Here is a 13403-nt window from a genome sequence, read left to right on the forward strand (position 1 = left end):
TGAAGAATCGGAGGAGATCATTAAAGGTGAGATGGATTTTAGGTAGATTTAGCTATATAGTCATGAGTTTATATTGGTGAAAATGTCGCATGTCATTCTGTACCAAGTTGCGAAAGACTTCTGTTTCTGATTGAAACTGTAAAACACTTCGAGGTTATCGCACACAGGTCAGTGTAGTACTGAAGTGAAGTGTTGAGTTTACAGGTTTTCAAAGTTGACGATAGGCTCTGGTTTGCATTTCTTGTAAGTTAGTTGGAGCTGAATTGTGAGAGAGTTTATGTCCTTGGCAGCAATATGAACTGTTTTCGGTATATGTAGTAGATTCCATACTCGGATCGATCTAAAGTAGTAGTAGTAGTAGTAGTAGTAGTAGTAGTAGTAGTAGTAGTAGTAGTAGTAGTAGGTGGTGGTGGTGGTGGTGGTGGTGGTAGTAGTAGTAGAGTAGTAGTAGTAGTAGTAGTAGTAGTAGTAGTAGTAGTAGTAGTATAGTTTATTATAGTGACATGAAGAAATATGCCACCTTAGTGAATAAACTTTACTTAAACGTAAGTGAGGAGCTTATTACAATGAAGAATGTGTTATGTACAAGGCAAAAACAGAAGCTATCTGATAATGTATAAGTTGTCCCTTCTCTTTAAAAATACTTTCTCAATAAACCTTGTTATATTTCTCACTTTTCTCGACATCAAGAACTTTAGTTTTTCATTGTCTGGCAAATCAGAATAATCGTCGTCAAAATCAAAATGTACTTTGATCATCGACACTGTCCGTCGATCGAATTTTCAATTGAAAGTATTTTGGTGGCAAAAAGCGAGGACATTTTACCATTTGTAACACAACCTTAACGTGTACGAATCCACTGAAACCAAACAGTAAAGGGATGGGCGACTAAAACATTATTTTCTTTGTCTGTTTAACCTTTATTCAACCAAGTCTGGTTGAAAATGCGTACGACTAAATGTATATTCTCAAAATGAATGGATGAGAAGTTGTATTGTTGTACTGAAAATGTCTGGTTTCTTTTCAGTTTGTCAACAAAAGGCCGTTTGACAGTGAAAAGTACCCATAGTAAAGTGTTATGATTCTGTGAGGTTGGTGTCCATCTATGAATTCACATATCTGTGATCGTTGACATTGAGCCTAGATCGAATTTTCAAAGCAATGCATGCTGTATTCTTATACTGGAAATCATTGACTTCTTTTCAGTGTATGAACTAAAGACCCTTCGACAATCAAATCTCTGCCAGACTCTGGTACGCATATTGTTGGGATGTTCGTGCCAACAGCTGAAATTCACTAGCATAGAATGCTATTATATCATCTACAACCCAGATCGCACTTCAGTATGACGTACAGTCTGTGCAACTTCATTGTAACTTAGCAACTTGTCTGATTCGACTGTGCCGCTTTGCGAAAGTTTAATTGAAAATATTTGCAACATTGCAGATTGCATTTTCTGACCTGAACTGAGTCTTCCTAATATCTATTGGTATGTTATTCCGAAGTTTTGTTCCTGTAAACTTAATGATAAATTGTTCTGTCCTATGTTTAGCTCTTGGAATATTTAGATCATTCCTGCTCATTTGTCTAGTTGTGTATTAATGATCAATTGAATTTTAAAAGTCAAGAAATACATGTGGTATATTCTTGAAAAGTATATCATGAATGAAAACTCCTAAATTATCAACTTACCATGTTGATAAAATATTTTTAAATGCCAAGTTTCCTTCCACTGTGTTTCGAATATGGTCGGACAAGGGTTTGTAAACATTTCTAACTCTTTCGATAATTGTCCACAAAATGTAATATTTCTAATGGTGAATGCACAGCTCGTGTACGTGCATTAAGCCTTCACGATTTCTAGCTAGTCTATATGGTGCGAACGAGTCTGGGTAGGCTGTAATTGTTCAAAAGCCGTCAATCTAAATAGTATGTTACAATATTTACACTGTTTTCTTTCATTTTCTTTTCAGAATTAGAAGCGTGCCCTCAACGGTTGAACATAAAAACTTGAAATACATGTACATGTATATATTTTGAAATATGTCATATTTGCGTCCCAACAATCAGACGCAGTTTAGGGCTTTGGTAGTGCTGTTCATCAGTTGTGTACTAATATTGATTGTTTATATGGCTTCACGTCTGGGACCGGATTTACGACATTTAAAGAATGCTGCTCAGTATAGTCACAGTAACAGCGACACTTACACTCGCCAAAACAACAAAGATCTCCGGACGTCAAACATTAGCAAAATGGAAAGTACTTACGATTTTGAAGAAACAGATATGTCGAAATTTCGTTACCGAAAATTTCTTTCGAACGGATCAGATGTATGTTCAAGGATAATATCGGGGAAACATAAAATTAACAAGACAAGTGTGGCATCGTTAAATACTTTCTTAAAATCAAAGATTTTGAAGGACAACGCTTTCAACGGACTCACGAAAAACTGTACACAATTTAAGCAAGAAAGGGGTTACTTTAAGCCAGTGACAGCAGAAGAAAGGGAATTTCCACTCGCATATGGGATATACATGTACAAATCGGTTTCACAGGTTGAACAGTTATTGCGGACAATTTATTATCCACAAAATACATATTGCATACACGTCGACAGCAAGGCATCAGCTGTAATCCATCGAGCAGTGCAGGCGATTACAAAATGTTTCGACAATGTGTTCGTAGCCTCTCGTCTTGCTAAGGTTACGTGGTGTTCCATCGAAGTTGTCCGCGCAGAAATCAACTGTTTGACGGATTTAGAAGAGCGAAGTAAAACCTGGAAATATTACCTAAACTTGAGTGGACAAGAATTTCCTCTTAAAACAAATCGTGAAATTGTTCAAATTTTGAAAGAATTTCAGGGAAAGAATATTATCATGAGCCATCACTTGACGAAAATGCGTTTATATCCAAATAGACAAAAATATAAATACTTTATCTCAAGAGGAATAGTTAAGAACTCAAAAATACCAAAAACTGAACCCAAACCTTTTGATGGACCCATCTTTAAAGGTGAACTTCACGTTGCGTTGACAAGAGATTTCGTCAACTTTGTTCTTCATTCCAAGATAGCACGTGATTGGTTTGTCTGGCTAAATGACACCCTCTGCCCTGACGAATACTTCTACCAGACTCTGAGTAGACTGCCTGGTGTACCCGGAGGTCGTGAATTTGTGAAGATAGACAGGGTCATTGATCAGATCGTAAGAGCCAAAATTTGGCGTGGTACGTGCAATGGAAAATTTGTACGCTACATTTGTGTGTATGGCTGGAAAGATCTACCAAGTTTAGTTAGGAGGCCGTATCTATTTGCCAACAAGTTCCATGCAAATTTCGACAGTGTTACACTTGAATGTTTGGAAGAATTAATCTACAATCGTACATACAGCCCTATCAAACTCAATCTCCCATTCTATAAAAACTTCTCCACATCAACGTTCGATACCCGGTTTGCGGTTTTAAATAAACCAGGCTGGCTACTTCATGTACCAGATACTGACAGTTTGTAAGGTTGTTCGTCGTGTCGGGGCGCCCTAACACACCAATGTTACTAGACTCTCTCACAGTCCTCGAAGCCTAACACATCAACAAAATATTAGCTCTATGTGATCGATGAGGGTGCACAGTACAGAGCTAGGGATACTGGGATACTAGTATATTAGTACAATTATGCAGTAGATACATACAAAACAACTCAAGTTTTAGCTATTTATGCGAAGCTTTCAGGACTGTGAGAGAGTCTACAATGTTACTAACGTCGTGGCGTTGAGGGCAGAGCGGCATGCGGCACGACGTGTCTTACAGCATAGGGCGTGTTGTATTTCTTAGATATTTGTTTTCCTTGTCTACAAGCTAAATGTAACAATGTTTTGACTTGAATATATTTCCCTCACTGTTTGGAGAGAACACTTGTATAGCGCATATATTGATACATTTATAGTAGCAGGGTTCGTGTGATATTTTCCTTGGGAAAAATCTAAGCAATAGTACGTACACCTGTCCCTGTGTCTATAGCCTGCTAAATCAGCAATTCTAAAGGTTCTAGGCTTTCCGGGTTTTCTGTATATGTATTCAGTAAAATTTTGTTTAGATAGTTAAACCCTCTCATCTCTTTCAGGTTTATCTTGGCAAATCATTTAATTTCATATTTCATCATTGAATAGGGAACTTGCAATCCAGACTGAGCATGCTCAGACGCAATGGACTATTGGATTATCTGTGGTTATCGTAATACCTAATCTGGAGCTACCGATCAAATAAACCTCCCACAATGATCAGGGTGACTATGAATTGATTATTTGTGGTTAAAAAGAGTATAACATTATTGTTTACAATACGATTTGATTAGTATTTATTATCACATTTCCCATGATGCAACAGTCAACATGGCGGGTTTGCTAGTTCCCTATTAAGACGAGAAGAAAGGGTGGCATCAGGCACTTATTGCACGGTCGGTTTTATTTTACATACCCTCCTAAAATTTGACCAATGTTGACAATAATTTTGTGAGAAACAATTCAAATATGTAAATGAGCAAACCTCAAATACAACAGTTCTTAATATATTGACTTGAGTGAGGGGAATATTACAATGAAAAATGTGTCTTGTACTATTGTAAATGTTCTTTATAGCCTTTTTTGACGGATTGTTTTAACAAACTCCTCTTCTCATGAATAAATGCAGGCTGACATTTCAACATAGGACGCATGCCCCGGTGAGGTTGTTGTTGTTGTTGTTGTTGTTGTTGTTTTTGTTGTTGTTGTTGTTGTTGTTTGATTGATTGATTTTTTCAAGTAGAAGAACACGGTAAAGTTCGTAAGTGAAAAAAAAATGAAAACAATTTTCTCATTAATCCATATTGTCTCTAGGGTTCCTAGATTTAGTTTATCAGGTAAATTTATAGTTTGGTTACCCATCCTCTCTGACTTCAATCACCCCAGTCGTAGCAAGAGATGTCCAGTAGCAGAGTCTGGCTAACCCTAGAGTAGACTGTAAAGTACGTCATGTCGTTCCGCCCTCACCGGCCGCCTAACACGAGGGGTTGACCGATGTGTGAGGGCGGCGTACCTTACAGACTAACCCGAGAGTGGTAATCGTAAAGTTTCAATTACTCAGTCTCACCACTGATTGCTCACATCATGGCCGAGCCAGATTCTGGGCGTATATATCACCTTGGTGAATACAACTTAACTAGAACAGAGTGAGGAGCTTATTACTATGAAGAATGTGTTATGTACAAGGCAAAGACAGAAGCTATCTGATAATGTATAAGTTGTCCCTTCTCTTTAAAAATACTTTCTCAATAAACCTTATTATATTTCTCACTTTTCTTGACATCAAGTACTTTAGTTTTTCATTGTTTGGCAAATCAGAATAATCGTCGTCAAAATCAAAATGTACATTCCGAAGATCATTATATAAACTACATTGCAAAAGAAAGTGTACTTCATTTTCAACAACATTTTCATTACGAAAGTACAATTCTTTTTGATATTGGTCACCCCAGTCTCTATACGAAGAGGTAATACATTTGCGTAATTAATGACTTGTTTCGATAATTAGGCAATATCTTAACTTGAATTGAGTATGTATGCAAGTTTCAAATTTCAGATAGTTTCATTTTCCAATTAAGGTGTACACCATGTATCATGATATGAGAGCTATAGCTCAGATTCTTGCATTTCAACAATATACGTAGGAATAAATATCTAAGGTTTTGCCCTTACAGAATGCATTCAGTTTAAATCTGGTATGTATTTTAAACTGTAATATTGTACATTACTATTCATCGGTACAGATTGTGTGCTGATGTATTATAATTAAGGTATTGCAGATATCTATTTTGACTATTTTAGCATATTATGAAATGCTGATTTGGCTACACTGCGACTGTTTGAGGTACGATATCTGATGCTGTACTTTTTGTGAAGACAAACTCGGAAATCAACTATTAGAATAAATGTCCTGAGTGCAGTATGGTGTTTCTATGTAGATGAGGAAAATAGTACACTTGCCAACATCACGATAATCTGCATTGGGTTCAGAAAATATTGCCAGAAATGTTCATCATTCAATATTCAAATGAAAACGCACGCGCAGTGGACAATTTGGACAGGTATTTTGTTGAGGAAACTGAACGGTGTAGATATGAAAACATATGCAAATCAAGATGAGTGGTAAGACATGTTTTGGTGCAAAGATGAAGGAACTTAAAATAGAAAGGAAAGTTTTTCAAATTAGTTTTATTTTACACAATGACGTCTCGGATGACTAGGTGAAACACGTATAAATACGAGATTCCAATCTTTGCCTGTAACCGTGATTTTCTTTCAATCAACAATTGAAAAAACGTGGCTGTGCAGTTTGCTTTTATAAAATTGTTGAGAAGATGTTGGAAAGTCAAGCGTTCTCAAAGTATTACTCTAACATGCGTAGCTTTTGTAACCATGGTAACCTATGAGTATGTCTCGTATAATAATAGTACGAATTCAAACCAATTCAGTATTGACTGCATTTGATATCGCCATCAATGGTAATTTTGGGTGAACCAAGAGACAACGTATTGTTGGGTGTGGTATTATTGGTACACACAAGTAACTGAAATAGGGTGCGTTGTGTTCTAGTACTCTACACAGATCGGTCGCACAGCAAAGTTGGCCAGCACTCATTTAGCCGTTGTGAATTAAGTATGTAAGTCAAAAGGTAAGCTATGACTTCTAAATATATTGAAGAGAACAACATGAAAGTAATGTGGGATTTTCAGATTTCTTTTCTGAAGCAGTACAGTGTGCTATTCTAGTGTCCAGTTTTCATATTTTAGAGGTTATTGAGTGTGATATTCTAATGTCCAGTTTTCATATTTTAGAGGTTATTGAGTGTGATATTCTAGTGTCCAGTTTTCATATTTTAGAGGTTATTGATCAATTGACATATCTGTAATCATCGACACTGATCGTTGATCGAATTTTGAAAGTATTTTGGTGACACATAATTCGAGGACATTTTACCACCATTTGTAAAGTAACCGTAACGTGTACGAATTCAGTCATTCAAACCAACCGTTAAAGGGATGGGCGACTAAAAACATTATTTTCTTTATCTGTTTAACCTTGATTCAACCAAGTCTGGTTGAAAGTGCGTACGACTAAACGTATATTCTCAAAATGAATGGATGTAAAGAATGCAGGTTGTATTGTTGCACTGAAAAGGGTTGGTTTCTTTTCAGTTTGTGAACAAAAATGCCGTTCAACAGTGAAAAGTACCCTTAGTAAAGTATCGTGATTCTGTGAGGTAGGTACAGAAAGGCTTCACTTGTTAAAACATGCCAGCAGGTGGCAATAAATTGCCGAATAAGTGACTTGTCTATTCTCAGCTGTGTTATTTATTTTAGAGAATTGGGTCAATAACTGAAAGCTACATTCTAAACTTGCAACATATATAAATAACAAAACGTAAATAGGTAAAAAGAATGAATTTTCTTTATATTTAAATATATGCATTATTTACACGTGTGGCAGGAAAAATACAAGAACGTAATGTTATTTTACAGATTACAAAATGGTACATTTTATTATATCATTATGTTCTCTATTTTATTATTTACGACTACAGAGTCATATCACCCATTACAGTTGATCATATGCCAAACTTTTCGCCTTTATTTAGAGTTGCTTATCAAAGACACATGCTTGTTCCGAGTAACTATATGAATTACCTGTACAGTAGTATTTTGCAGGTAATTAGCATTCATTTGTATCAAATTCACAAAAATGATGTAACATTTATTATGGACAATTTCTTGATTCTGCTATGTATGTATGTATGTATGTATGTATGTATGTATGTATGTATGTATGTATGTATGTATGTATGTATGTATGTATGTATGTATGTATGTATGTATGTATGTATGTGTATGTATGTAAGTATGTATGTATGTATGTATGTATGTATGTATGTATGTATATATGTATGTATGTATGTATGTATGTATGTATGTATGTATGTATGTATGTGTATGTATGTATGTATGTGTATGTATGTATGTATGTATGTATGTATGTATGTATGTGTGTGTATGTATGTATGTATGTATGCATGTATGTATGTATGTATGTGTGTACGTATGTACGTACGTACGTACGTACGTATGTATGTATGTATGTATGTATGTATGTATGTATGTAAGTACGTACGTACGTACGTATGTACGTATGTATGTATGTATGTATGTATGTATGTATGTATGTATGTATGACGTAGAAGAGTTGAAGATGACGTAGAAGAGTTCTTAGACACTTAGTTCTTAGACGTAGAAGAGTTCGTAGACACTGATAACTATCCTGGCGTCCACATGGGTCTCCTACGGCTGTATTACCTTTTATTTGCAGACGACCTTCTTACTTTTAGTAGTTCTAAAATTGGACTTCAAAGATTACTGAACAGACTTTCTGACTATTGTAGAAGGTGGAAATTACGTATCAATTTGAATAAAAGCAAAGTTATTGTTTTTAGAAAGAGTGGGTCACTCCGTAGGTATGAAAGTTGGGTATTGGAAGGTAGACCTATTGAAGTCGCTTCTTTTTATAGATATCTTGGACTTTTCTTTTCAAGTGGTGGCAGTTGGTATAAAGCACATAAGTCTTTGTCCGATCAAGCATGTAAGGCTTTGTTTAATTTGAAAACATGAGTAGATTTGGAGAAATACAGTGTTTTAATGAAAGTGTTTGATGCGAAAATCCTTCCCATCCTTCTATACGGATGTTAAATTTGGGACTTTCAAAAAGCTCTAGATATTGAGCGAGTGCAATACAAATTTTGCCGTTACGTTTTGCGTCTTTACAATAACACATCCAATCTCATTGTTACAGGGGAACTTGGGCGTTTTTCTCTCAAGGTTAATATGTTTGTAAGGATAGTTAAGTATTGGTTGCGTTTATAATATATGGACGATTCTAGGTATGTTCATCATTGTTACCTGCATCAAGTCAATATGACAGAAAATGGGACGGAACTGTTAGGAACAGCACGTCAAAATTTTTTCGTATGGGTTTGGGGAGGTATGGATTATGTAAGGAGTGGGAGACGAACGTTTGTTTTTAAATCTCTTCAAGCAGAGATGTCGTGATATAGATGGTCAAGGTTGGGTCAATGGTTTGTCAGAAAGTCCAAATCTTGACACATACAAACATTTCAAATCTCTTCAGTATGAAAGTTATCTGTCAAGTATCGATAAGATGATATTTCGAACGACTCTTCGTAGATTTAGAGTTTCTGTTCACAATTTAGCGATAGAAAATGGAAGGAGAGATGGTGAGATAGAAGATTATGTATTTTTTGCAACATTGGTAATTTAATTTAATTGAAGATGAATTTCATTTATGTTTAATATGCCCTGTATATCAACAATTGAGAGAATTGTATATTCCGCAATTTTTCTTTCAGCCCCCTTGGCAATTTAGATTTTATTCTTTGATGAGAACAAGTCATGTTCACACACAGAATAATTTAGCAAAGTTTATATTTTTTGCTTTCCGTTTACGTCAAAGTATGATGGACTAATTTTGGTTTTATTTACTATTATTATGTGGATTTGTATGTGCTATTGCTGTTTGTCACAACAAACCTCTACATTCACAGTTTTTTATATACATTGATTTCTCTACGTCAGGCCGGTGGCCACGGTACTATGAATAAAGCACATTATTATTATAAGATATTTTTACTGAAGCAGTACAATGTGATATTCTAATGTACAGTTTTCATATCTCAGAGGTTATTTATATATCTGTAATCATCGACAATGATCGTTGATCGAATTTTCAAAAGTATTTTGGTGACAAAAATCGGGAACATTTTACCACCATTTGTAAAGTAACCTTAACGTGTACGAATTCACTGCAACCAAACAGTAAAGGGATGGGCGACTTCAAAATTATTTTCTTTATATGTTTAACCTTTATTCAACCAAATCTGGTTGACAGTGACACGACTGAACGTATATTCTCAAAATGAAAGGATGTAAAGAAAACAGGTTGTATTGTTGTACTGAAAATGGTTGGCTTCTTTTCAGTTTGTCAACAAAAGGCCGTTTGACAGTGAAAGGTATCCATAGTAAAGTGTTATGATTCTGTGAGGTTGGTGTCCATCTATGAATTCACATATCTGTGATCGTCGACATTGAGCCTAGATCGAATTTTCAAAGCAATGCATGCTGTATTCTTATACTGGAAATCATTGATTTCTTTTCAGTGTATAAACTAAAGACCCTTCGACAATCAAATCTCTGCCAGACTCCGGTACGCATATTGTTGGGATGTTCGTGACAACAGCTGAAATTCACAAGCATAGAATGCTATTATATCATCTACAACCCAGATCGCAGTTCAGTATGACGTACAGTCTGTGCAACTTCATTGTAACTTAGCCAGTCGCTAATTGTCTGATTTGACTGTGCCGCTTTGCGAAAGTTTAATTGAAAATATTTGCAACATTGCAGATTGCATTTTCTGACCTGAACTGAGTCTTCCTAATATCTATTGGTATGTTATTCCGAAGTTTTGTTCCTGTAAACTTAATGATAAATTGTCCTGTCCTATGTTTAGTTCTTGGAATATTTAGATCATTCCTGCTCATTTGTCTAGTTGTTTATTAATGATCAATTGAATTTTAAAAGTCAAGAAATACATGTGGTATATTCTTGAAAAGTATATCATGAATGAAAACTCCTAAATTATCAACTTACCATGTTGATAAAATATTTTTAAATGCCAAGTTTCCTTCCACTGTGTTTCGAATATGATCGGACAAGGGTTTGTAAACATTTCTAACTCTTTCGCTAATATACATGTACGTGTATTAAACTCACGATTTCCGGCTAGTCTATATGATGCGAACGAGCCTGGGTAGGCTGTAATTGTTCAAAAGCCGTCGATCTAATGTTACAATATTTACACTGATTTCTTTCATTTTTCTTTTCAGATTTAGAAGCGTGCCCTCAACGGTTGAACATAAAAACTTGAAATACATGTACATGTATATATTTTCAAATATGTCATATTTGAGTCCCAACAATCAGACGCTGTTTAGGGCTTTGGTAGTGCTGCTCATCAGTTATGTGCTAATATTTATTGTTTATATGGCTTCACTTCTGGGACCGCATTTTCTACGCTTAAATAATGCTGCTCAGTACAATCACAGTAACAACAACATTTACACTCGCCAAACCAACACAGATCTCCGGACGTCAAACATTAGCAAAATGGAAAGTATCTACGATTATGAAGACACAGATATGTCGAAATTTCGCTACCGAAAAACTTTTTCGAACGGATCAGATATATGTTCAAGGATAATATCGGGGCAACATAACATTAACAAGACACGTGTGGCATCGTTAAATACTTTCTTAAAATCAAAGATTTTAAAGGACAACGCTTTCAACGAACTCACAAAAAACTGTACACAATTTAAGCAAGAAAGGGGTTACTTTAAGCCAGTAACATTAGAAGAAAGGGAATTTCCACTCGCGTATGGGATATACATGTACAAATCGGTTTCACAGGTTGAACAGTTATTGCGGACAATTTATTACCCACAAAATACATACTGCATACACGTCGACAGCAAGGCATCGGCTGTAATCCATCGGGCAGTGCAAGCGATTACAAAATGTTTCGACAATGTGTTCGTACCCTCTCGTCTTGCTAAGGTCACGTGGTGTTCCATTGAAGTTGTCCGCGCAGAAATCAACTGTTTGACGGATTTAGAAGAGCGAAGTAAAACCTGGAAATATTACCTAAACTTGAGTGGACAAGAATTTCCTCTTAAAACAAATCGTGAAATTGTTCAAATTTTGAAAGAATTTCAGGGAAAGAATATTATCATGAGCCATCACTTGACGAAAATGCTTTTATATCCAAATAGACAAAAATATAAATACTTTATCTCAGAAGGAAGACTTAAGAACTCAACAATACCAAAAACTGAACCCAAACCTTTTGATGGACCCATCTTTAAAGGTGAACTTCACGTTGCGTTGACAAGGGAATTCGTCAACTTTGTTCTTCATTCCAAGATAGCACGCGATTGGTTTGTCTGGCTAAATGACACCCTCTGCCCTGACGAATACTTCTACCAGACTTTGAGTAGACTGCCTGGTGTACCTGGAGGTCGTGAATTTGTGAAGATAGACAGGGTCATTGATCAGATCGTAAGAGCCAAAATATGGAGTGGTAAGTGTAATGGAAAATCAGTACGTCAAATCTGTGTGTATGGCTGGAAGGATCTACCAAGTTTAGTTAGGAGACCACATTTATTTGCCAACAAGTTCCATGCAAATTTTGACAGTGTTACACTTGCATGTTTGGAAGAATTAATCTACAATCGTACATACAGCCCTATCAAACTCAATCTTCCATTCTATAAAAACGTCTCTACAACATTCGAAACCGGGCTTCCTGGTTTAAAAAGATCAGACTGGCTACTAGACACTGACAGTCTGTGAGACACGTCGTGTCGGGGCACCCTAACTCACCAACCAATGCCCCTGAGGACGGAGCGGCGCCACGAGCAGTCTATATTTCAGTGTCGAAGATTATAGGGTTTTGGGTCTTCTGTAAATGTATTTTGTAAAATTTGCTCTTTTTGAAATTGTGAAGTTTCATTTCATTTCATGTTGTACACAGTGTTTCATTTCATTTCAAGTTCTACATAGTGTTTCGTTTCAAGTTCTACATAGTATTCATTTCATTTCAAGTTCTACATAGTGTTCATTTCATTTCAAGTTATACACAGTGTTCATTTCATGTACTATTTTTACTGTATAACATTTATTTTAAAGCTGCATTACCTGCTACTGGAACGGGTGTTTTTCAACTGTTTTGTTAGGTATAAAGATTTAATCATGATATTGTACACACCCTGAACAGCATTGAATCTCCATGGGTCAATATATTTGAATAGCTGTACACACAGTAAATCGAATCAATTTGATTTCTTGGTCCGTACCCTAAAATCAATGTCCTGAATGCAGTCCCGAATCCCGATGTGGATAAAACCGACCTCTAATTAACATCTACAATTTCTAATTATGGGCATTTTTACCATTTTCAGTGAATATATTGTTGGCTGTCTGATTGAACAAATAATACTCCAGATACAACTAGTGTAGTCTTAAAGAATTGATACACTTATCGTTTCTCTGTATTTCTAACAAATAATTGAACGTCTAACAAGTACTAGTATGTATCAAATGTCTCAGTTATATAGATATAATGTATGCAACATTTATAACACCATAGGGGGTTGCCGAACATAATTATCTGTCTTCGAAGACACAGAGACTGTAGCACTAAGTGTCACAATGAGAGAGGGGTGGTACATAGGAAAGTGAATGGATGTG

The 13403-nt window shown here is 35.8% G+C and overlaps 2 protein-coding genes across 2 annotated transcripts; both read left to right on the top strand.

The window, feature by feature from the left end:
- The first annotated feature begins 2253 nt into the window (after window positions 1-2253).
- LOC144451036 (N-acetyllactosaminide beta-1,6-N-acetylglucosaminyl-transferase-like) lies at window positions 2254-3510 on the top strand. Its single transcript, XM_078141796.1, has one exon. It carries the CDS (start codon window positions 2254-2256, stop codon window positions 3508-3510), a length of 1257 nt encoding a protein of 418 aa, XP_077997922.1.
- Window positions 3511-11261: 7751 nt separating this feature from the next.
- LOC144451037 (beta-1,3-galactosyl-O-glycosyl-glycoprotein beta-1,6-N-acetylglucosaminyltransferase-like) lies at window positions 11262-12506 on the top strand. Its single transcript, XM_078141797.1, has one exon. It carries the CDS (start codon window positions 11262-11264, stop codon window positions 12504-12506), a length of 1245 nt encoding a protein of 414 aa, XP_077997923.1.
- Window positions 12507-13403: the final 897 nt, after the last annotated feature.

This window comes from Glandiceps talaboti, chromosome 20 (assembly GCF_964340395.1).
Source record: "Glandiceps talaboti chromosome 20, keGlaTala1.1, whole genome shotgun sequence".
Classification (NCBI taxonomy): domain Eukaryota; kingdom Metazoa; phylum Hemichordata; class Enteropneusta; family Spengelidae; genus Glandiceps; species Glandiceps talaboti.

Bases quoted from the DNA above. Each gene is read 5' to 3' on its own strand.
- LOC144451036 (XM_078141796.1), top strand. From the start codon at position 2,254: ATGGAAAGTACTTACGATTTTGAAGAAACAGATATGTCGAAATTTCGT.
- LOC144451037 (XM_078141797.1), top strand. From the start codon at position 11,262: ATGGAAAGTATCTACGATTATGAAGACACAGATATGTCGAAATTTCGC.